At 37.8% G+C, this 24,543-nt stretch overlaps 1 protein-coding gene and 1 non-coding gene across 3 annotated transcripts in view; both read right to left on the bottom strand.

Annotated features, from left to right (window-relative positions):
- RFX7 (regulatory factor X7) overlaps positions 1–24,543 on the bottom strand; it is a 119,460-nt gene that overhangs the window by 25,007 nt on the left and 69,910 nt on the right. For both annotated transcript variants that reach the window (XM_040969868.1, XM_040969867.1), the window contains 2 exons: positions 10,621–10,703; positions 9,053–9,175 (listed from right to left, as the gene is read on the bottom strand). In XM_040969868.1, coding sequence (XP_040825802.1) covers positions 9,053–9,175; positions 10,621–10,703 — 206 coding nt within the window. The remainder of the gene's footprint in view (positions 1–9,052; positions 9,176–10,620; positions 10,704–24,543) is intronic.
- Positions 18,067–18,173, bottom strand: LOC121149528. The gene has a single exon (XR_005882687.1). It is a non-coding gene; the product is annotated as a U6 spliceosomal RNA (small nuclear RNA).

Here is a 24,543-nt window from a genome sequence, read left to right on the forward strand (position 1 = left end):
CCGTTGCGCTCACTTGGGGAGTGAATCATTGGACGGAAGATCTTCCTCTCTGTCTCTCCTCTCTGTATATCTGCCTTTCCAATAAAAAAAATAATAAAAATAAATCTTTAAAAAAAAAAAGAAGAAATATTATATAAGTTAAAAATAGTAACTATAAACATGGAAAAGGAAAGCTATCTAGAATATATATTAGTAACACAAGTCTGAACACTTTGTATAGTACATTTTCCTTTGAAATAAATGTATGAATCACTGACATAGAATGATATCAAAGGTAATTAAATCTGTGGAGGAAAATAGGATAAAAAAGAATGAAGAAAGATTTGATCATATTTTCAGACAGCTTGAATTTGGTCCAATGAGTAAATACATATTATTTACCAAACCAAAAACAAGTTAACAGACATTGGACATTTGGTTTCCAAATTAAAATACCTATGCTGGAGTAACTGGGTTCAGTACCACCTCTATTCCTAATTCCAGCATTTTTGTTTTTGAAAGATTTATTTTATTAATTTGAAAGTCAGAGTTACAGAGAGAGAAGACACACACAGACAGAGAGAGACAGAGAGAGACGGAGAGAGAGAGATCCTTCAATTTGATGGCTCACTTCTCAAAAAGCCAAAATGGCCAGGGCTGAGCCAGACTGAAGCCAGGAACTGGGAGCTTCTTCAGGGTGTCCAGTGCTATTAAAAGGGATGCAAATGATTAACTGGGTAGAATGAATGAAACCATATACATGTTTTAGAAAGAGAACAAAAAGGAGGGACCAAAAAAACCCAAACCCAAACCAAAACCAAAACAAACAAACACACACAAAAAAATCCACAACAACAACAAAGAGAAGAAATGAAGGGGGAAAAAAGAAAACAAAATTTTTGAGCATGAAAGATGTGATTCTTCAGGTTGAAAAGTACTGTCCAATGTTTGGGACATTGGGTGAAAAAGACCCTCAGTAATGTACTTCCCTTTGAAAATCTGAAACTCCAGAGATTAACAGAGAGAACCTAAAAACTTCCACAGGGAGGCCTGGCCAGTACTCAGACAAGGGAAATATTTTCAAAATTCTTAAAGTGTTTTTCATCTGAAAATTTCATCCAGGCCAATCAGTCAAGTTTGAAATAAACACATATACATTTTTAGAAATGCTAACATTCAGGATGCTCTTGGGCATTAGTTATCCAATCAATAACTAACCAAATGGATGTAAAGAATAAAGATGGGTTGGAATTGGGACACAGCTAGTTAAGCTATTGCTTTTGATGCCACCATCTCACAGGAGTGCAGATTAGAGACCCAGTTGCACCACTTTTGATCCAGAACCCTGATAAAGAACCTGGGAAAGCAGTTGAAGATAGACAATATACCTGGCCATGCACCCAAATGGAAGACCTAGAAGAAACTCATGGCTTTTGTCTTTCACCTCCCCGACAAATGCAAAGGTGTGACAGGTGTAGGATAAGCAGCTGGGCATGCTGTGTTCTATCAGAAGAGAGAAAATGCACAGATGAAAGGGGTCAACGGTCTGGAGCAATTCCAAAATCCCACCATACCAGTTTAATTCGTTCTCAAGGCCTGAGATGAGCCCTCTGGGGTTCAAGGCTCCACAACTCGGCCTTCTTGGCTCAGGCTCTCTCCTTCTGAATCAACTCTTTTTGAAGGGGAACAGCAATATTTGTTGCTGAGGGCCTCTGTAAGCATGCTTTATGCCTCTAAAATTTGGGGAGTCCAGCCGCACTGCTGTGATATGGGTGGCAGGTACACAACATCTTGAGCCATTACTTGCTGCCTCCCAGGGTGTGTGCATTAGAAGGAAGCTGAGATCAGAAACGGAGCTGGGATTCCATCCCGGGCATTTTATTACAGGATGTAGGTGCCCAGGGTGGCATCTTCAGCTCTGTGCCAAAATTCCTGACCCAGTGACTCATTCTATTGCTCAACTAACCAAGCACTACTAATTTCTGTCATGACCTCTTTGTCCTTAGGAGCAGAGATACTGAAATCCTGGTTGCCTTAGCAAAAACAAAAAGTGTTGATGGCCTCATAGCATATTCAGGGCAGATTTAAAAAGAAGTGGTAACAGCATTGCTGGACTGACAACCCAATGTCTCAACATACAGAAATATCTGGGTTCTTGGACCTGAAGTTTCAGTGGGATAAAGTACTGGGAATGACTCTAAATTTATACTGAGAAATACGGTTTCTAGTTACACGTATTACGGCATTGTATGTTTGTGACAGTTAATGTAACTGTAGGCCAGGTGCTAGTCAATCTTCTCTACAAATCTGTCGAACAAGAGGATTAGTGCCTTTCCTGCTGTAATGTTCACTCCTTCAGCTCTATCCAGCCACTGTTCTATTGCTGGCTCTTTGAAGAGCTAAAAAGGGAAAGATGAGAAACTGGTGGAAAACGGAAGCGGTTAGAAACTCTGAGAAGATGAACACATCCATGCTACTACAACAGAAGTCATAAGTTTAGGGTGGTATTGCAGTGCAGGGGATTAAGCTGCCACTGGAGACACCAGCATCCCATTTCAGAGCTCTGGTTTAAGTTTCAGCTACTCAGCTTTTAATCTAGTTCTCTGCTGAGGTGCCTGGGAAGACAGTGGAGGATGGGCCAAGTACTTGGACCTCTCCACCTTGGCAGAATCTGGGCTCCTGGCTTTGGCCTGACCTAGCCTCAAGTGTTGCAGCCATTTGGGGAGTGAACCAATAGAAGGAAGTCGACTACCTACTTCTCTGTCTCTCTCCTCCATCCATCACTGTCAAATAAATCAATCTTGCAAAAATATTATCAACTGCATGCTTGAAAATGAAATCAATGGAAACAGGGGGAAAAGAAAATGGGAATAAGGAATTCTATGACAGAGACCACACTAAGGAAGTGAGAAAAAAAATCTTATCTGAAAAGTGGTAACAAATGATGGATAGTGTACAACTCAGATGTTATAAATATTAATGTAATTTTAAGTGACAATAACTCAAATGAACTTATAAAACATGTTTAATACTCATATTGTCTTGTCAAATATGAATACAAAAATTAGTTAACACTGAAGTTACCACTTTTACTTCCTAATTTATTTTTCTCAGTTAAATATACTTAAACTGTTATTAAGGCCTGACAAACGCTACCCTAAAATTTTAATTATATGTTTCTGGAAGTGGTTAACACAAAAGAATCCCAGCCTTGAAGGGGTACCTGGCTTCTCTGAACCATGAAGGCCTCATGCTTAAAGCTGAGACGGTCTCTGTCTCCAGCTATGTTACACAAGTGTTCTAGTATGAAATAATGTAATACATTTAAGAAACTTAGGCACACATGCTGGATTTTAGATCACTCCAAAACACATTTATACATTATTTGGTTCATGAAATGCTAACTAGTTAAAGCTCATAAAACAAAATTGTCACTTGAGTCTATTTCTACCTTCAAGAGTCTCATAAGGGTTTAACCTATGTGAATTAATACAATCGAAATCACAAATTTAGGCCGTAAGCATGAAAGTGTCCCACACATACAACTTTTAGAAACAAACTATAACAATTAAAATGTTCACATTCCTTAAAACTTTGTATTGTACTGATTTTTAAAAAAGACTTATTTATTTTTTATTGGAAAGTCAAGGAGAAGACACAGAGGAGGAAGATATTCCATCCACTGATTCACTCCCCAAGTGGCCACAATGGCCAGCGCTGAGCTGATCCAAAGCTAGGAGCCTGGAGCCTCCTCTGGGTCTCCCACGTGGGTGCAGGGTTCCAAGGTTTTGGGCTGTCCTCGACTACTTTCCCAGGCCACAAGCAGGGAGTTGGATGGGAAGCTAGGCTGCAGGGACATGAACCGACATTCATATGAGATCCCAACACATGCAAAGTGAGGACTTTAGCCACTAGGCTGCCACACTGGGCCCTAAAACATTGTATTTTAAATAAAAGGATTGTCTACGGCCATACCACCCTGAATGCGCCTGATCTCGTCTTAAATAAAAGGACTTGGGGAGAATACTTGTGTGCCAGTAAATATCGTGGCCAAAGTTGTCAAGTTTGTAAACCTGAATGCTAATCAGTCTACTAAATAAAAGCAAACAGATCTTCTGGAGTGCAGAAATAGGCCCTGTGTTACTTGGTAAGACACTCATTTGAAATGAACCCTGTACTCCTGCAAGAAAAGGTAGCAGGTGCTGTGGCTGTCACTGTCCCTGTGGCTAGCAATATGCAAACACCTGAGGTCTGGTGTTGTATCACTCCACTAACTCTTCTCTGGGTCAGTGTTCAGGACCAGGCACAATTTTAGAAGAAAATTTCAGGCACAACATATAAGCTCAAGTGACACAAATGGTAAAAACAAAGGAAATGACACATGTGACTATTAGAGTTCTAGAATGACTCACAAATATTGATATCAAAGGGAAGTTAAAGGCAAATACATTAAATAGGACAAAAGATTTTTAATGACAATAAGTGAAACTATAATAAAGATAAAAAGAATGAAACACTTTTGAATTAAATAGCAAATAGCAAAACTTGATCGTTTTTTCTGTGTTTGGAGGGTTTAAAAAGCCTAAGACAGGGCCCGGTGGCGTGGCCTAGTGGCTAAAAGTCCTTGCCTTGAATGCGCCCAGGATCCCTTATGGGCGCCGGTTCTAATCCCAGCAGCTCCACTTCCCATCCAGCTCCCTCCTTGTGGCCTGGGAAAGCAGTCGAGGACGGCCCAAAGCTTTGGGACCCTGCACCCGTGTGGGATATCAGGAAGAGGCTCCTGGATCCTGGCTTCGGATCGGCATAGCTTCGGCCGTTGTGCGGTCACTTGGGGAGTGAATCATCGGATGGAAGATCTTCCTCTCTGTCTCTCCTCCTCTCTGTATATCTGCCTTTCCAATAAATAAATAAATCTTAAAAAAAATAATAAAAAATTAAAAAGCCTAAGACAGTAGATTTTGTGGGTATTAACAGAATACATAATCTGATATAAAGAGAATGTTCAGAAATATGTATAAAAACTGATATTCTTTTGGACTAAAGGTAGATTTTAATGCAAAAAATAAAGATTTAAGGCTCAGTCTCTAACTGCAAACTATAAATTGTGAAAGAAATATAAAACAAAGCAAAGCAAACTATCTCAAGCACATCAAAATCTATAACAAAATAAAACCCAAATCACTTCTAACTACTTTGGCTCAAAGAAGAAATACAAAATCTAATTTTATATTATTTACAAATAATTGAAACTGCAACAACTCATACTAGGATAGTTAAAACTACAAGCACAACAAATTTTTAGATATGAATGTTCAGTCTTTAAAGATAAATGAATAAGAAAGAAAGCTTTCTATTAAAAGAGTAGAAAGAAAAAAAAGACAAAGAAATTAGGAGGAACAAAAATAACATACATAATAAATTTTTTTAAAAAGCTAACATATTTGGATATGTAAATGAATCCTAGGAAAAGAAAATTATCAAAACTGAAATATGAAGGAGAAAAAAACAATAAAACAACAGTTACCACCCTAAAAAAAGCTTTGGCTCGAGATGGTTTTACAGTGGAGTTCTTTAAAGCACCAAAGACTATGCCATATAAACTGATGCCAACACAGAAAATTAGGGAAACACTAACACTGACAGCAAAACCTGACAAAGACAGCACAGAAAAGGAAATCACAGACCAAGTGCACTTAGGAATACAGACGGAACTATGGGAAATAATACATGTGGCAGCATGGGGAGGATATTTCCTCCAGGAACGAAAGAGTGTGTCTGAGGTACAATCCATCATCACATCAATGGCTCAAAGAAGGAGCAAGATTTCCAGCCCTGGCTTTTCCTTTAACTCATTTTGTGACACTGGGAAAATCCCTTAATTTCTCTAGGTGTCAATGTTTTCATCTATAAAACAAAGACAGACACATATCAGAAGTCTTAGGAAATCTTCCACAATACTACAATGTTATTATTAATGTCAGGGATACAATTCTGTGTTAATCATTCTTGGTTTTAAATTAACATCTACTATGTGTAGGCACTGTGGGACAGTAAGTAAGGTATACTTTTAGTGAAATATTTTTATGAACTGCAATATGCAGGTGTAGGTACTGATTCGAAGTAAGCCACTTTCCAATTCCAAAGCAAAACTTGCTTCTTTCTGAGTATAGTATTATCAGAAATTCCTCTTCCTTTCTAAATTTCAGTATCTGGTCTCTCTAACATATTCCCTTTTAATCTCTAATGTATATCCCTTTTTGTCTCTATTGATTAGCAAACTAACTGCTCAAAATGGAGGCTGTCACTACTTCCTTCAGTCTCTTGTTTAAAGAAAGCTTTTAATTTTTTCAAAGAAAAAAAATCTGTGAACATTTATGGAAACCTTAGGAAAATACTTCAAGGAAAAATTCAAATAAATATTACAGAAAATATTGTCATGCTTTCCTTGAGGGAAGAAAATGTTTAGCAACCTAAGAATTGTTTTCATGGGCCAGGGTCACACTGCAAATTTAGAGTGCCGTCTCCAAGGTGATATGCATGGTTGTGTAATGGATAACCATTACTTTGTTAAAAAATACAAATATCCCTTGTTCTCTCACTAGTCCATAATGGAAATGTCATACCTTATTTGTCCAATTTGCCTTTCAAGAAACTAGGTTGGTAAAACTGTATGATTAGTTGCTCAATATTTTCTACTTTAGACAAACAGAACTTTAGAGCAACACACACACATGTATCTTCTTCAACTTACTCATTTTGTAGATGAGCCAACTGACAGAGTGGTTACAACATTTATTAAAGTCACAAAATTTAAAGATATGATCAATTCTCTTTCTAACATTTTACACAAGCTTGGCAGATAGTTACAACCTTTTCTTGAATTCATATTTGTATCTTTGAAATTTTAGAGGGTTAAACTCATCCTAATTGACATTAATTTAATGAATATTTTGTGCTTACTAAAAATATACATTCTTCATGAGGGTAGGGATTATGTTGCTTTAGCCATTATACCATCAGAACTTATATCAGAGTCTAACACCTAGAAGATATTCAGTAGACTGCAATAGGTTGAATGAAACACAGCATTCTCAGTTGTGACTTTTTAAAGAGAAAAAGATTTTTTTTGCTTGATCTTTATTCTTTTAATATTTCAGATCTTTTTCTTCATGTTTTTGTCCAACTCCATTATGATTCTTTTACTGGTAGTGAGAATTTTGAATGCTGGTATAAAGTTTTCCTTTTAAATATCCCGATCTTTTTAATAAGTATAATTATACTGTATTATCTTACTTGGATAATAATAGCATTTATTCAATACATTTCTCCTGAACTGTATCAGTACAACATATTTATGCTGCTGGATTGGGAGTTCAGTAATCAGAAAATTCTGATTTTATTCACTCTTACAGACTAAATTCCCCCTCCCACATGAATTATAAATATGTTAAACAAGACTAGATACTGTTCTCTAAGATAATACATTTGCTTCTATACTTTTGTTTCTCGTATGGAAATAAATTATCTGTATAATCAAACTTATTTGAATATGTAGTATGTGTGATTTGCTGAGCTTCTTTGTCCTGAGTAGTAATTTACAACATTCTTTGGCTAATATAGAGGAATAGGTTTGGGATTCAGAAAAAGAGACTTGTAAAAGTTAAAGTAAAAAACATATTTTAGATTTTCCTTCACTCATCAGTGATATGCACTGACTTACTGTCTTCCACTGTCCCTCTGACTCCAGACACATCTTTCCTATCATCCTTAATAACGAGAGAAACCCTTTTATTGAACAACCGTACATTGGCCTTTATTATTAGAACTCCCCGTCATTCTGAAGAATTCTAGAAAACCTATTATTTTAAAATTTATTTATGCAAAGGGAATAGGTTAATTTTAAGAACACAATTTTTTTTCACTCTTCTCTCACTCACTCCTCCTTCATTGTTCTTTCATTTTTTCCAATGATATACTTTAAATTTACTTTATAACCACAAGCTTAATCATCCACTGAAGAGCTCAACAAGCAGAAAGTAAAAAGATCACTGCTCTTCAGGAGCACAGCCAAGGACTGTAAATAGTAACCAAATCTCAAGATGTCAAGGTCACTCAGATACATCACAGTTTTTTCAATTCTGTATACTATCACAAAAACCTATGAAATTTGTAATTTTTGGACTAGCTTATTTCATTAAACATAATGTGCTCAAATTTCACCAATTTTATTGCAAAAGTCAGGATTTTACTTGTTTTCATGCACAAGGAGTAGTCCATCCTCCTCTATCTACCACATTTCTTTACCCAGTCATCAGCTGATAGACATTTGGGTTGAGTCTATGTTTTGACTATGATGAATTAGGCTTCTATAAGCATAGGGGCAGGGATAACTCTTTCAAATGTTGCTTTATTTTTGGTGGGGAGAAAAATGCCTGGAAGCCTGAGATCTATTTTCAGATTTATGAGGAATCTCCATTCTGCATTCCATAATAGTTGTATTAATTTAAATTCCTTCCAATAGTGTAGAAATGGTGTCTTTTTCTCCACATTCTATCTAAAATTTGTCATTTTTGGATTTTCACATTTTAGCCATTCTAACTGGGGTTAAGTTAAACTTTATTTTTCATGTGTCTGCTGGTCATTTATATTTTATCCTTATGTATGTTCATATCCTTAGCCCATTTCTTAACTGGCTTGTTTGTTTTGTTTTCAAATTTCATGAATCCTTATTTATCCTTTATCAGCTGTACACTTCACAAATATTTCCTCCTGTCAGTTATCGCTTCACTTTGTTGTATTCTGTGCTGTGAATACATACATCAAACTAAAACATACATCAAACTAAGCTTGATACATACTCCAAACTAAAAAAAAAAAAAACCTTTTTAGTTAGTAATTTTATTACTACACATACCACCAGAGATGCTTAAAAAGCAGAAGGAATCTTAGGATGTCTCAGTGCAGCTCCCTATAACAGCTTGAGACTCACTGGTGATAAAACATACCATTCTGGCCAAGGATCTTGTTAAGTTTCTTCAATATATAAACACGCCTTATACCAGCTAACACTTACTTGTACTCATCATAGACTTCTTGCTTGGGTAATGAAGTCTCAGGATGCTCCTCTAGGGTATTCCGAATCCAGGACAACGCATGCATTTGCTGTGTCCGACTAGATGACATGGCATTCTGATCGCTAATCATAAAATAAAAATACATGTTTGAACTAGGTACAAATTCATTGATAACTTTTGAAATGAGCTTTAACGCTTCACTAAAAACAAACAAAACAAACAAAACAACCCCAAAACCAAAAAATATATACACATTATAAATGACCAGATCAACTTTAGTTTATATAATAGCAAATGCTCAGCAACCTATATACAAACTATCTATCTAATCTATACACAAACTATCTATTTACAATTATTAACCATTTCCTAGAACCACCATCCAACTGAAGTTACTGCCCCAATCTACCTCTCCCCATGATTTTCAAAATGGCATAGATGAAGGCTCATTAACAATATAGCATACTAGTTTTAGCCAAATTACTTCTAGTGGGTGTCTGTTTACTTACTTGCCTGTTCATTTGCCTACACTTAATCAAATTTCCAAACAGTTGTAACTACAGATAAGGAAAAAAAGTTTGGCTTCTACTTACTAAGTATATCAAAATAATATATTCTATGCAAGTAACTATATTAAAGTCTTAACAAAGTATGTTATCTACAGAATTAGATTTACACCAGGCAGATTCTGAAGGGATAGCTCTTCCTCTGCAAATGTGTAATCAGGACCCACATGCTAAGCTAATGCGTTCACTAAACATCTGACATTTTTATTACATAGGTATCTCATGTATAAGCTGATCTCATCTAAGATAATGTGAAGGTAGCTGCTCTATTGACTTTCACAGTCATCTTAATGACCTGGAAGCATTCATTTAATTCTAAAGAAGATACCGAGAAAGTTTCTAGAATACGAAATAATTAAAATTGCGATACAGTTGTGCAAACTGTAAATGAAGAAAGGTAAAAACAGCAGAACACTAAGGATAACTTACTTGAATGAAACAAATCTTGAGAAATGATTAAAATGTAAGGAAATCTTTAAAGAATAGAATAACCGAATGAGCAATTTCTATATATTTCCTAAGTGAAATTCAAATATTTTTAATGATGAAACCTAAATAATTCCTTAAATATTTAAAATATGTTCACTTCATTGTGAAGTCATGTTCTATACCAGTAATTTCACTACTATTTTTCTGTTACACGCTTTCCAGATAGTACAAGATAAAACTCTTCTACTTCATTCCTCAGCTACTTAACTATTCTTTGGTTTTCTGTTCGCTTTTCCCAACCTCTTATTATGCATACAAATACCCGTATGTCTATAGAAGGTTATTCAGATTGCAGCATACGGCATTTATCCACTTAACACCATTGAATCAGCAAAAAGTGCTGGTAAACATATACACATCATCAAAAACTAAAATGACCTTTTAGGTTTTTCTTTTTTATTTTCTAGCGATTTTAGGAATATTATGAAATGGTAACAACTTGGGAATATTACAAAACAGCAAGAACCACAACACACACAAACATCCTGTCATGCAACAAGGAGCACAGATACCTTTTTTCTCCATTGCTGAGACCAGAAGGCAGCTGAAGGTAGAGGTAGAGTTTCTCTAGGTCTGTAAACTTCTCAACTTCTTGCTGATTAAAAGAGACAAAAAAAAAAAAAGGTCACTTTTTAAACACACTTGTTTTCTTTATAACAAATTTTTCTAACATCTCATGCAAAGACATTAATTATATAATTTAAACCAGATGAATTACCTATCAAATAAATGTTTTTTTTTTTAATCACTAATACAATGAAGGGGTTTTTTTTTGACACGCTCATTGCTTACACAAACCCAGTAATAAGAAAATGGTACTTCCTTGTTAATTCTAGTGGAGATAAATAAAATCATAGATCAATGCCAACACAAAGCAGGGTTTTAAAGAACTGTATAACAGGCACTGTACCAAGAGTCTAGAGAAATATTTATTAGTTTTAGCCTAATCATTAACTTAACTTGGCAGAGGGCTGGTCAGTTTTCCTAACAGCTATAAAATGGATGAGATGTTTCTGGAATCCTGTTCCAGTTCTCAAAGACATGTAACTGATGCTATAATTCTTAGCTGTGAATGGAACTTCGGCTAGACTATGCAGATTTAATAATTTTCTGACTTACAATAGTCGATTTACATGACCTGTCTATAGCATTCTCTATTAGCATCTGTAACTCATATTTTTATACAAACATAATCTTTAAACCAATTTCTGCATTCCTCTTTGTAGTTATTTTTCCCGGCTAAAGGTACCACATAACAGTTTCTAATGTATCATACATCCTATTATAACAAAATCTTATGAAAAATTTTGGTACCCTAACTCAAACACAACTAACTCTATTGCAGCAGGAAAAAAATAGATAGATTACTAGAATTTCTGGAGCCAGAATTTATTACTTCTTCATAAAGCACAGCTGAAACTTAGATCCAACTTTTCAAAATGTTCAGGATACAATTTGGCCTATCTTATTTTTGCCAGAATTTATCCACAGAAGTTTAATCTCAGAAGTTATCCACAGAATGATTTAATCTATTAGTTGCGTGTAAGTAGCTCACAAATCTTTTAAAAATCCCACTGTCTATGTGTACTTTCCAATTAGATGTTGCTCGAACAGATTTACCAACTATTCCTTTACAGTGCTCCCCGCAAAGAATAAAAACAAACACACCAGAAACATTTGCTTCTCATCTGTCACTTATCATCACCTTCTTAGCTCTGGTTTCCAGAACATTCAGTTTTAGATTCTGATTAATTCTGTTCTTTGTGGTGCATTTCACATTAACCCTTCATTAGCTCTGCCACTCTGTCTCATATTCTTCTAGTCTCATTTTTCTTTTCCTTTCTTTTTTGATTTACTTACTATTTGAAATACAGATTTTACAGCAAGCGAAGAGACACACAGAGAGATCTTTTATCCACTGGTTCACTCCCCAAATGTCCACAATGGCCACAGCAGAGCTGATCCAAGGCTGGGAGCCAGGAGCTTATTCCAGTCTCCCACTGGCTGCAGGGTCCCAAGGCGTTGGCCCACCTTCCGTTGCTTTTCCTGTCCATAAGCAGATAGCTGGATTGCCAGTGCAGCAGCCAGGACCGAGATGCTAGTGCTGCAGGTGGAATATTAGCCTGATACACCCCACTGGTCCTTAGTTTCTTTATTTTCTTTTTTTTTTTTTAAAGATTTATTTTTATTATTTTTTCATTGGAAAGGCGGATATACAGAGAGGAGAGACAGAGAGGAAGATCTTCCGTCCGATGATTCACTCCCCAAGTGAGCGCAACGGGCCGATACTATGCCAGTCCGAAGCCAGGAGCCTCTTCCGGGTCTCCCACGCGGGTGCAGGTTCCCAAAGCTTTGGGCCGTCCTCGACTGCTTTCCCAGGCCACAGGCAGGGAGCTGGAAGGGAAGCGGGGCTGCCAGGATTAGAACCGGCGCCCATATGGGATCCCGGGCGTGCAAGGCGAGGACCTTTAACCACTTGCGCCACCGCGCCGGGCCCCAGTTTCTTTATTTTCAATGCCACCACCTTTTCTAGCTCTTCATCTGTTCGTCTTTCAACAATAAGAAATTCACTGACTCATTTGCTTATTTATTGTGTACTTACATGTACCACAAATGATGTAGGATATTCTACGATCATATACTATGTGAGGAGTGATTCAAACATGCCATCTTGGACCCTGTGCCATTTGGGGCTTTCCCTTCCCCACAGCTCACGAAATTCGTGACTTTCTTGTTATCCACTAATCAGCTGTAACCTAAGGCCTTACCTGAGAATCCCACTCCCAGTCTCTCTGGTCCCTTCCCCTAGTCTTCACCCACCTACTTGTGACTCAGATAACCTCAGTCACACAGCCCACACAGCCTCTCCCATCTCCTTCCCCTGCCCTGCCATCCTCTCCCTTCCCCTTCTTATTTGGCTCTTTCCAGTCCTCCTCCATCTTGTCCTTTCCCCTTCCCTGGCAGCACCCATCCTGTCACCATGGCCGGAGATGTGTCCCTTCCAGTTTTCTTCCCCTCCGCCCCTGCTCCTGTTCCTACCCTACTGGAATAAAGGATTTACTAAGCAGCTTGTTGCGTCTGGGATTTGGCTTGTGGTAAACTAATTATAAAAAAAAGGACTTGGTTGTGGGAATTAGTTGCATGTAACAACGTAAGAACCCTAAGAACTTTAAGTACACTTAAAACCCAACATACTATGTATCACAAATATTGTTAGATTGAGCAATACAATATAACACAGTATTTGCCCCTAAGAATTTATACTAATTTATAAATTACTAGAATGTCTAAGTAGCTGGAGCTGATTTCCCTGATCCAACATCTTCTCTACTTTAATCTGTTTCAAAAAGCTCTTACCAAATATTAAGAGCATCCTGTTAAGTCCAACAATACCTATCATACTAAAGCTTTATGATGGAGAATCAAGATGGTGAAATAGGGTGAGGACACATTTAAACAGATGGAGAAACATTAGCCAGGGTGAAGCAGAAAGGGCACATTCCAGCAAATAGGAGAGGACAGATCAACAGCAGAGGGACACCTGGAGACTGATGGACACAGGAAAGCAGTGGAGACAATGATGTGGTGCTACAGTGACCTGATATAATACCTTAATGGCATTCAGCAAGTGGCGATCTGAGCTCCACCAGGAGCAAGGTGGGAAGCAGATTTCACTGTGAACTCAGGAGGTGAACTCAGACAAAGAACTGCCCATCCTGCTGGTTTGTTTTATTTAACCAGGAGCAGAGACAGAGCAGAAGATCCCCAAGAGGTGGTGTGGGAACTGAGTGGATTTCACAGCTCAAACGCACGCTATGGTCGAATTGGGTGCCACCTTGTGTAGGGAGGCAATGGTTCTGGGGCCGGACTGTGTATGCACTAAGCTGGGAGCAAGCTCATTTTGGGCTCAGTGAATTACAACGATGTGGGATACTTCAAGTGTTTTGCAGTGTCTAGTGTTCTCTCTTTCTCTCTCTCAACTGGACTGAAGCTCCTTAAATCCCCTTCTCCTGAAAGAATCCTGAAAGTTATGACAGGGCCAGATGGTATGTTCTTTCAATACACTTAATATTCTACTTCATATTTTAAAATTAAAATTACAGAGCACTTTAAGGGAGAGTCTAGTTTTTTGTCTTATTTGCTCCAGATATTCTTTATCTCTTTAATTGCAGGGACAATATTACATAGGAGTTTGCTCATTTCTCTACTGACAAATAGTCAATTATTGCAAAGTGCCACTGTTTGAAACAGTGCTGTGATGAAAATTCTGATTTGTGAATCCTGTATCCTTATGTGAACATTTCTTTTTTCAGGGATACACTTAAATGGAAATATGTGGTCATGAGGTTTCATATCTTTAACTTTACTTGTATATTTTAGAAACTTGCAAAAACTGTTATGCTGATTATGTTCCCAAGAGCAACAATTTCTCTGTCATTTTGTTTTATCTCTTTATCACACTGTTGTATCTTTTTTCTCTGGCTGATGATGACACTGAGTATGTTTTCATGTTACCATTTGTGTTTAATGCAGCACCCAAATTGAGTTGGCTTTGGATCACCTGGGCTGCACAGATGCTGCACTCTCCTGAGGTGGGGACCAGGATGACTCTGTCACGGATCATCAGAAAGATCACACTTGAGCCCAACACAATGGTTCAGTGGCTAAATCCTTGCCTTGTACATGCCAGAATCCCATATGGCCCAGTTTGTGTCCCAGCTGATCCGCTTCCCATCCAGCTCCCTGCTTGTGGTCTGGGAAAGCAGTTGAGGATGGCCCAAAGCCTTGTGATGCTGCACCCATGTGGGAGACCTGGAAGGAACTCCTGACTCCTGGCTTCGGATCATCTCAGCTCTGGCTGTTGCTGAGGGAGTTCGCTTGCTTGGGCAGTGAACCAGTTAATCTAAGATTCCTCTGACATGGATCTTTGGGAAAAAGTTCATCGCTTATTCATGAGATGGTCTTATAGCAAACCGTTTGGTTCAATAACTCTTTTAGAATGTATATCACAAAGATATCTTCCTAAGAATATTGTTAGATAATTGATTAGCATAGTAATAAAGGTAACTGGGATGGAGTTTTTATAAACTTGAAATTACTAGGCAAATTTTACTGACAAATTGAGAACTGATAAAGCTGTAGGAGTATTATACGTATACATTCATAGGAACATAAATGATAGTGAATGAAGTAGCTGTTTGTTACTTGAACTTGAGGGACTGATCCTTCAAATCTAATCTACCACAGGCAATATGATATAGTACTCAGACAAAGGACACAGAAATAGAAGACCTCTACGTGCGTTACAAATTAGCCATTCAATTATTTTCTACTACTAGGCAAGCTGTTTAAGATGAGTGTAATTTTTAAAATTATTAATAATAAAATGCTTATTTAATTTTGTGATTAAAATATCTATAAAGTATTTCTGGTATGTATTATTATGTGTTATTGTTTTCAAGTTACAATCATCACTTATTGCAACAGGCCACTAAAGCTTGTTCCTTCTCATTGGAGCTTTGTACACTTTGGTCAATCTCTCTCCTTTCTCCATTCACCACCCTCATGTTCAGTCCTTAAGAATCATCATCTTATTCTGTACTTCGCGATTTTAATGAGAGTAAGACTCCTACATTTTTCGGGATAGCATCAAGCTTGGCTACAAATTATTTACGCTAATGTTCTAGCAGCACAGATTTTCCTTAGGGTGAGGAAAAGGGTGAACAGTTTCCATTCCTGAGCCATGAATATGCAATTGAAGTTAGAAAATATTTCTGGTACCAATTATGCTATTAGAGAAAACGGAACTAGCTTGACCAGCATTGGTCAAAAATTTAAAATGGTCATAAAGTAATACCAGAAACAATGCCTAACATCTCAAACACTGAGTTAATTTTCCTCACTACTTGTTTGCTCAAAACATCTGCTTCTGCACTGTTAACACTGAACAGGTGGACTGTGGGGAACAGGCAGAATTTTGAATGTTTTATCACTAGAACTTAAAGACCTCCAGATAAACTGTAAGACAATGTGTTCCCATCATTTATTAGCACGAAGTCCAGGTACAAGGAGTCTAAATGCAGAGATCTGTTTTGGAGGAGGAGCACATCTTGTAAAAGGAAGACCTTGGATCTAAAGTTACAGCACTTTTTTTAAAATTTCTGAAATGTTAATAATAAAAAAATGATTTGTACTGTTTGCAAAATGTTTGCTGTAGTGGCATTTTCCCTGTTATGAGACTCTTCTCTCTCAGGTGTTATTCAGGTCCTGACCCCTACAACCAATGTCACAAAACTGGGAAGAGCTGTTGATTTTTAAGACCACAACAATGAGCTGTGATGCAAATCCTCGGTGGTGAAATGACATCTGAGGCTCACTATCTGTATCTCCAGAAGCAGCAGACTCCTGGTGAGACAAACACCCTTAGAGACCTGGGCAGGTTGACAGTCACTGAGCTCTGATGAAGGATGATCAACCAAAGAACCACGTCCATAATTAATGTGTGCAACTTTACTTTCAAAATTGGTAGCAACAAAAGGCTTTAAATAATGTTCTAACTTAATTTTCTATTTAGAATAGTTGCTTTAATTTCCAGAAGGCTAAATGACTGAATTTAACTCTTCACATGAGTTGTTATATAGGGAGTAAATACAAATACACTAATAGTACAGCCATGTTTGAATTTCCCCAGTATTTAGTAAACTACAAAACAAAATTTTAGAAAAAAAAATTTCCCAGCTTTGTTCCCTCGGGTGATACTGATTTGGGAGCACAGTAACTAAAAACACCCTTTCTTCACCAGTATCACTGACAAAAGGACCAAAGGAGAAAGTAGGAACTTTATTCTGTGGCCTTTCAGAATTTATAGAAACAATCAACATACCTGAGTTTATATTCTCTCAGGCCTCAGCAGTTCCACAGGATAGATCAGGAAGACAGAGCTTTCCATGCTGATTGCCTAGAATCCTAACACCCAGCTTTTTAGCTTGTTAGAACCACAGGGCTGATATGGACAAGTGGTCAGAGGGCTATCTACCACAAAAGGAAATTGTTTTTATAATTACATTCTAGGGCAATATATGTCAAATGAAGTGAGCAATTTTGATTGTATTATTTCTCTTTCTATTTGTGATCTTACTGAAAAAGGTATAAAATAGAACTAATGTGATTTTCTGTGCAATATATTCTGCTCTGAGGAATATGATTTGAGTTGATCTGAACCCATTTGTTACTCAGGGAATAGTGAAGAAAAAGCAAACCAAGGTAGACAAGCTGACTTCAACAAAACTCCAAATCTGATTTTCACTTTTGTCCTTCTGATTCTCACTAGGTGAGCTAGGAAACAGATGGCCTCCTGAAAACAAACAAAAAAATCGCTCTGAACTAAAAATTCTGACACTGAAGAAGCCCCAGGGAACTTCCCAGGGTATTAACACTGGAAAATTTACACTCCAAGAAAGATGTGAAATAATTGAGTAGATTCCATTTATAGTATTGGGATGGTTCTATCCATTAAGAAAATATAAAATTGTGAAAAAAAGATATTGCCAAGGATGTTCACTCTATCTAAGCAGTGGTCATTTTTGGAGGGAATTATCTAAAATATATTTTGAATGATTTTCTGATTAGTACTTTATATGAAATTATGAAAGAAAAAAGGACTGTACAATATCTAAAATATATTTTGATTGATTTTTGGATTAGTGACTTTTTATTTTTATCCTTTATTTTCTTGTTCAATTTTTACTTTAGATGATGCTTACATAATTGATCAGGGTGTCAAGGTGGGAAGGATTGAGGGTCTGGGAAATGTGGGTGTGATCACTGTTTCAAAGTTTTCCATTTCTTTTTCATGTCTCTGAGGGTTCAAGGAAGACCGGGGGAGAAGCCACACCCAGTCTCTCAATGGTTCCAGCACCTGGGGATGGGAAATGGCCACCAATATCAACCCAGGGTCCAAAAATATGGAACACTTCATGAATTTGCATGTCATCCTTGAGCAGTGGCCATGCTAATCTTCTCTGTATCATTCCAATTTTAGCATATGTGCTGCTGAAGCGAGCATCTGATTAGCACTTTTAAGAAACTGAGCCAGGGCCGTGGTGCAGTGGTTGGGTCCTCGCTTTGCACACCCGGGATCCCATGTGGGCACTGGTTCTATCACGGCAGCCCCGCTTCCCTTCCAGCTCCCTGCCTGTGGCCTGGGAAAGCAGTCAAGGACAGCCCAAAGCTTTGGGACCCTGCACCCAAGTGGGAGACTCGGAAGAGGCTCCTGGCTTCGGATCGGCATAGCATCGGCCCGTTGCGGCCGCCTGGGGAGTGAATCATCGGACGGAAGATCTTCCTCTCTGTCTCTCCTCTCTGTATATCCGCCTTTCCAATAAAAAGTAGTAAAAATAAATCTTTAAAAAAAAAGAGAAACTGAGCCATAAGTTGATGATAATACATCAAAGGATTAATGCAAGAAACACATTTAAAATGCATGGAATTTTCTAGGACTTAATATAAAAAGAGGAGCTGATTTACTGAAACTGAAATGATAAATAACAACGTATGAAGTGTCAAACTCACTAGAAACTAAATAAATACTAAAAATCCAAAATAAGAATGACACAACTGAGATGATGATCAAAGGAGAAATGGATGAAGAAACTGTGGTATGTACACACCATGAAATACTATGCAGTCATTAAAATGAATGAAATTCTTCCATTTGCAATAAAATGTTCCCAACTGGAGAACAGTGGAGCTCAGTGAAATAAGCCGAGTCTAAAAGGACAAATATCACACGTTCTCTCTGATATAAGGCAACCTTCATGCAAAATACAAAACAAATAGAGATGTGCAGGTAAACCTGTATAAACACATACCATAAATGAAGTGTATAATGGAGACTAGCATACTGGGAAGTGAAGACACATTGCAGTATGCATTTCTACTCCCAAATAAAAGCAGGACTCCAAATGACAGTATGATACTAGATTTCCTACCTTTGCCTGTACCTGCAATGCCAGGAATACACTTAAACAACAAGATATCAAATTAATAGCCATTACTAAAGGATTATACTATTGTAATAATATGAAGAAAAAATAGTGTTGGTGGGGAAATGGTGGTAGGGAAAAACAGGGTGGGAGAAAGGGGAGATAAAGGAGGGAATTCTTATACCTACAAAACTATATCATGAAAAATAACAATAAAACACTTTTGAATAGACTAAGTAAATGCTAACAGAGTGACATATTGCTACAGTTTTCATATAGTAGGTACTAGGGTTGAAATAAGTGGAGCTTTATACAGACAAAAGATGTGAGTTCTCATGAAATTGGATTCAAATAAGAGTTCTCTTGGGAGAATACATCTTCCCCTAATTAAATTATACAAAAAGGAACTGTCAGGTAACATTTTCTGGGGTCATTCAGGTGAGGTAAAGGGATTACTATTGATGCTTTTGCATGACAAAAGATCATGGGATTCTTGGTGCTGGAGGTGATTATATTCAGAAGGATAAATAAGGTTCAGTTATTTCTGGTCACTGCATATCTAACTTTTCCAAGATAGAAAGGTTGGTTCATATCTGACAATCCAGTTATCATTATCCTTTCCCAACCTGGTTAATTGCTGGATTTTTCAAGATTGAAAGACTACAGCCTCAGATCCAGCATGGTAGTCTAAGTAGCTAAAGTCCTACCTTGCATGTGCTGGGATCCTAAATGGGTGCCGGTTCCCGTCCTGGCTGCTCCAGTTCCCTTCCAGCTCCCTGCTTGTGGCCTGGGAAGGCAGCAGAGGACAGACCAAAGCCTTGAGACCCTGTACCCACAGGGGAGACCTGGAAGAAGTTCCTGGCTTCAGATTGGCTCAGCTCTGGCTGCTCTGACCACTTGAGGAGTGAACCAGCGGATGGAAGATCTTTCTATCTCTCCTCTCCGTAAATCTGACTTTCCAACAAAATCACAAATAAAATCTTTTTTAAAAAATAGACTACCATATCCAGATGTGGGAATACAACTGTTTCCAAATCAAAGATGGACTTCCAATGAAACTGTTGGAAATGTGTAGACAATGAGATGCTGGACTGTCTGACATTGTCTGTACTATCAATGTTGGGGCACTCTTAAATAACAGACTAATGGAATCATGACTCCTTATGAAGGACTATACTATTGTAACAACATGGGGAAAATCAGGTAGGAAGCCAGTCTCTACAAAATTGTACCATAAAATTAAAAAATTCAAAATAAAAATTTAGTCTGGAAGCAGTTAGTCACAGGTTCAAGCCTTCCATACGTGCACTGTTCAGATAGGAAGCTTATCTGAGGTGTTTGCATGTATTATTATTATTATTACTTTTCAAAAAGTATTTTAGTATGTTTATTGATCCTTCTTCTGGGCTGACACAAGAAGACAAAAACAATTCATGTTATGGTAACGTGTTAGTAAATAAATCGTTATTAAACTTTAAAAAAAATAAAAATTTAACAAATAAAAAAATAGACTAAAACCTTAGCATGTTAAGATGTAGGCCACAGAGAATACAAGTCACTGCTTTGAACCCTGTCTGTTGGCAGCCGGTAATTTTTCCTTCTTTTCTCCCCTAGAGTTTATTTTTGAAATAACCTGAGATGAGAGGCAGAATGTTCAGCATACCGTAAGAATTCATTTGTTAATCAGAACACAATTTTGGGTACTATATCACTTTTTAAATATAAATATATTAATGAAAATCCAGTTTTCTCCAGGCAATAGTAAGACATAACCATCTTATTTCTTGCTATTCACTCTTGAGACAATTAAAACCAGATTTGAAATCCAGCTGATAATATTTAGGCTATTCCTTGTAAATATGAAAAGATGTAATCAGAACTCATGATTTAGGTTATCACAGCAATTTCCTCCACTTGAGTTCCTAACAGGAGAAAATGAAAACATTAGTAACTGTATTTTCTTCCCATGCTACGGTAGGAAAAAATAACTGAAGTGCTTAATACAACAGAAAGTTAGGAATGAAAGGTTCAAAGTCCTATAAATGGAATAGGCTTACATAAATCACTTCATTTTGTGCTACTCAAAAGCAAAACAAAACCTTTTGCTTAAATTTTAACCCTGCCTAAGTTTTTCCCACCGAAATAAATTCTCTATAAACATGCTCCTCATTGTGGAAATCACTTACTACTTCTCCACCAGGTGACTTACATCAAACTCAGATTCCCAGTTAATTCTTTACTAACAGTGTCCACTAGCTAAATTCTAACTTTCAACCATGGACCTTTTTCAAGCCATGATATAATTTAATTTGATACTACAAGGAGAAATTTATAGTTTCAATCAAATGTTGTTCAGTAAGTTGGCCTTCTGCATTCATTTCAGCAAGGATGTGAGGTGAGAAAGTACACTTTTTCCTGCAAAGCGACATGACAAAAAGGGAGTATTTTGAATTGCATACACCGCACAGCTATCCCCTAAATGATATGGTGTATATCCTTGGTGGGATAGGAGAGAAGATGCATCACTTGCTAAGAATTACTACTTGAGTGATAAATTGCTAGTAGCAGGTTGTCTCTTTTAGAAGACTCCCTTCTAATATTAGTTTGGGTTTCAAGGAAGCAGATATCCCAAATCCTAAAGTGTCAGACAGGGTTTTTTTAAAAAAAGATTTATTTTATTTTTACTGGAAAGTCAGATATACAGAGAGAAGGAGAGACAGGGAGGAAGAGCTTCTATCTGTTGATTCACTCCCCAAGCGGCCGCAACAGCCGGAGCTGAGCCGATCCTAAGCTAGGAACCAGGAGCCTCTTCTGGGTCTCCTATGTTAGCACAGGGTCCCAAAGCTTTGGGTTGTCCTCGACTGCTTTCCCAGGCCACGAGCAGGGAGCCGGATGGGAAGTGGAGCTGCCGGGATTAGAACCAGTGCCCATATGGAATCCCAGCACATGCAAGGTGAGGACTTTAGCTGATAGGGTACTGTGTGCCAGGCCCCAGATAGGTTTTAGTCTCTATTCAACAACTCCAGCAGTAAGCATGTTAAGAGAATTGGCTTCTGATTTAAAAGACTAACCATGAGAGAGACTGGAAAAAGTTTCAAAAATTATTCAAGATTATTCTTGATCCATCCAGCATGAATGTCTACTATGCCCTAGATGCTGTTTCACAGTTTAGTAACAGGACATACAGCAAACAAATTTTAAAAGCAAAATATGTTACATGATGAGGATAACTGTTTTGAAGAAAAAGTGTTGAGACAGTTTAAAACACAGTGGCCAGGAAAGGTCTTAGTAGGATGTGATAAGGCAATGTTTTGCACAGTGGCTACAAGAGAAACTCTCCATAGAGTTATCATGCTTTTTTGTATTTCCACTTCTGCTTTTTAATAATTGGCTGCTCCAATGGCCAACCAGGATAAGAATAGACAATAAAGAGTCCTCATGACTACAGACAGAAATGGAGGTGTTCCTTATGCTATCTATCCTCAGATGTATCTCGTATCATATTATGACTCCTTCAGCCTGCTAAAGAAAAATGGCTCTTCGAAAAAACTGTGCAGTGAAACAACCTAATACAGAGACCAGAAACTCAAACACCAGACACGTGATAAGGACGACTCCATCACACTATTGAAACAAAAGAAAATAAAACAAAAACCTGTGGTAAATTGATGTTGTGGATTAGGGTAAGAGAGTGCATGTGGTGTTTGAAAACGGGAATCGCCATTTAGGGTGCAGCCACTATCATTTAGAATAAGGGTTCAGTGTCTTTGGTTTTCAAAAGAACCCACATATTCCTAATTCTGTGTATGTGTGACCTGTCCCAATTATGAAGTATGGGGACCAATTTCAAGATTTAAAATGGGCAGAAAATAGTTTTGTGGAAAGATACAGCCTATGGTTCATTTCTAATACTTCCCATATTGTCACTGTTCTCACAATAATGACTAATTTAAACCACAGCCTTTTATCTACTTTGGTTGAGATTTCAAAATGGCATCCAAAAAACTTACAAGCAAAAAAAGAAAAAAAAAGACTGAATTTAGAATTCTGATAACTTCAAAATTTTTATTTCAGATTCAGCAGAATTTAAAAAAATGGATGTAAATCTTACATGATGAGATTTATAAAGTATAGTATATCACAGTTTTCAAAAGTTTGGGCTCGGGCCCGGCGCGGTGGCGCAGTGGTTAAGGTCCTCGCCTTGCACGCCCGGGATTCCATATGGGCATCGGTTCTAATCCCGGCAGCCCCGCTTCCCTTCCAGCTCCCTGCCTGTGGCCTGGGAAAGCAGTCGAGGACGGCCCAAAGCTTTGGGACCCTGCACCCACATGGGAGACCTGGAAGAGGCTCCTGGCTTCGGATCAGCATAGTATCGGCCGTTGCGCTCACTTGGGGAGTGAATCATTGGACGGAAGATCTTCCTCTCTGTCTCTCCTCTCTGTACATTCGCCTTTCCGATAAAAATAATAATAAAAATAAATCTTAAAAAAAAAAAGTCTGGGTTCTAAAGCCAGACTACTTGTATTATTTTCCATGAACTTTTTCAAGTATTCTGTAAACTGGGTTCATGGTTAACGCAAGTGTACACTGCTGAGGCCAGTGCTGTGGTATTGCTAGCTGATCCTCCATCTGTGGTACTGACATTCCATATGGGTAGCAGTTCAAGTCCCAGTGGTTCCACTTCTAACCCTGCTCCCTGCTAACGGCCAGAGAGGGCAACAGAGCAGGGCTCAAGTCCTTGGATCATTGCACAGACATGGGAGACCTGGAGAAAGGTCCTGGCTTTTGGCTTCTGGCTTTGCAGCAGCCCAACTACAGCTGTTGTGGTCACTCGGGGAGAGAAGCAGTGGATGGAATGTTTTGGTCACTGTCTCTCCTTGTCTCTGTAAACACGGTTTTCAAATAATAAATAAGTAAATCTTTTTAAATAAAAAGAGTATACTGCTGATGAGCTTCTCTGTCTTCCTCCAATACAGACATTGAAACCAAAATACTAAATGTTCTCATTTGTCTCGCAGCTAGGGATAGCCAGGTGAGGTGGCTCTAGAGGTTAAAGTACTTCTGGTAGGTCTGCTGAAAGGAAGTAGACATCCTGAATAACAAGACAGCTTCTCTTACAAGAAAGCCCCTTTTCCTCCTCCTCCTTTTTTCCTGCTTTGCATTTAGACTAAAGAGGTAAGACAGGACAGACAGAAGATGCCATAGCAAATAAGAAAGCGGATAGCAGTCTGGTGGCAGTGTAGCCCTATTGAATATCTAACTTTGGATTTCTTATTTGGTGACACAGATTTTCTTTTAAGCCACCTATCATTGGAATTCTCTGCTATCTACTGCTGAATTCATTCCTAATAGATAAATAAAAAGTTTCTGAAACATGTTTCTTTTGAGCCGAGTTCAAAAGGTGTAGGGCTTTTTTAAGAAGCCCAAGAAAGGCACAGCTGGCAAGAGAAA

The sequence above is a fragment of the Ochotona curzoniae genome, unplaced genomic scaffold (assembly GCF_017591425.1).
Source record: "Ochotona curzoniae isolate NIBS_2020 unplaced genomic scaffold, NIBS_Ocur_1.0 scaffold_4701, whole genome shotgun sequence".
NCBI classification, from domain to species: domain Eukaryota; kingdom Metazoa; phylum Chordata; class Mammalia; order Lagomorpha; family Ochotonidae; genus Ochotona; species Ochotona curzoniae.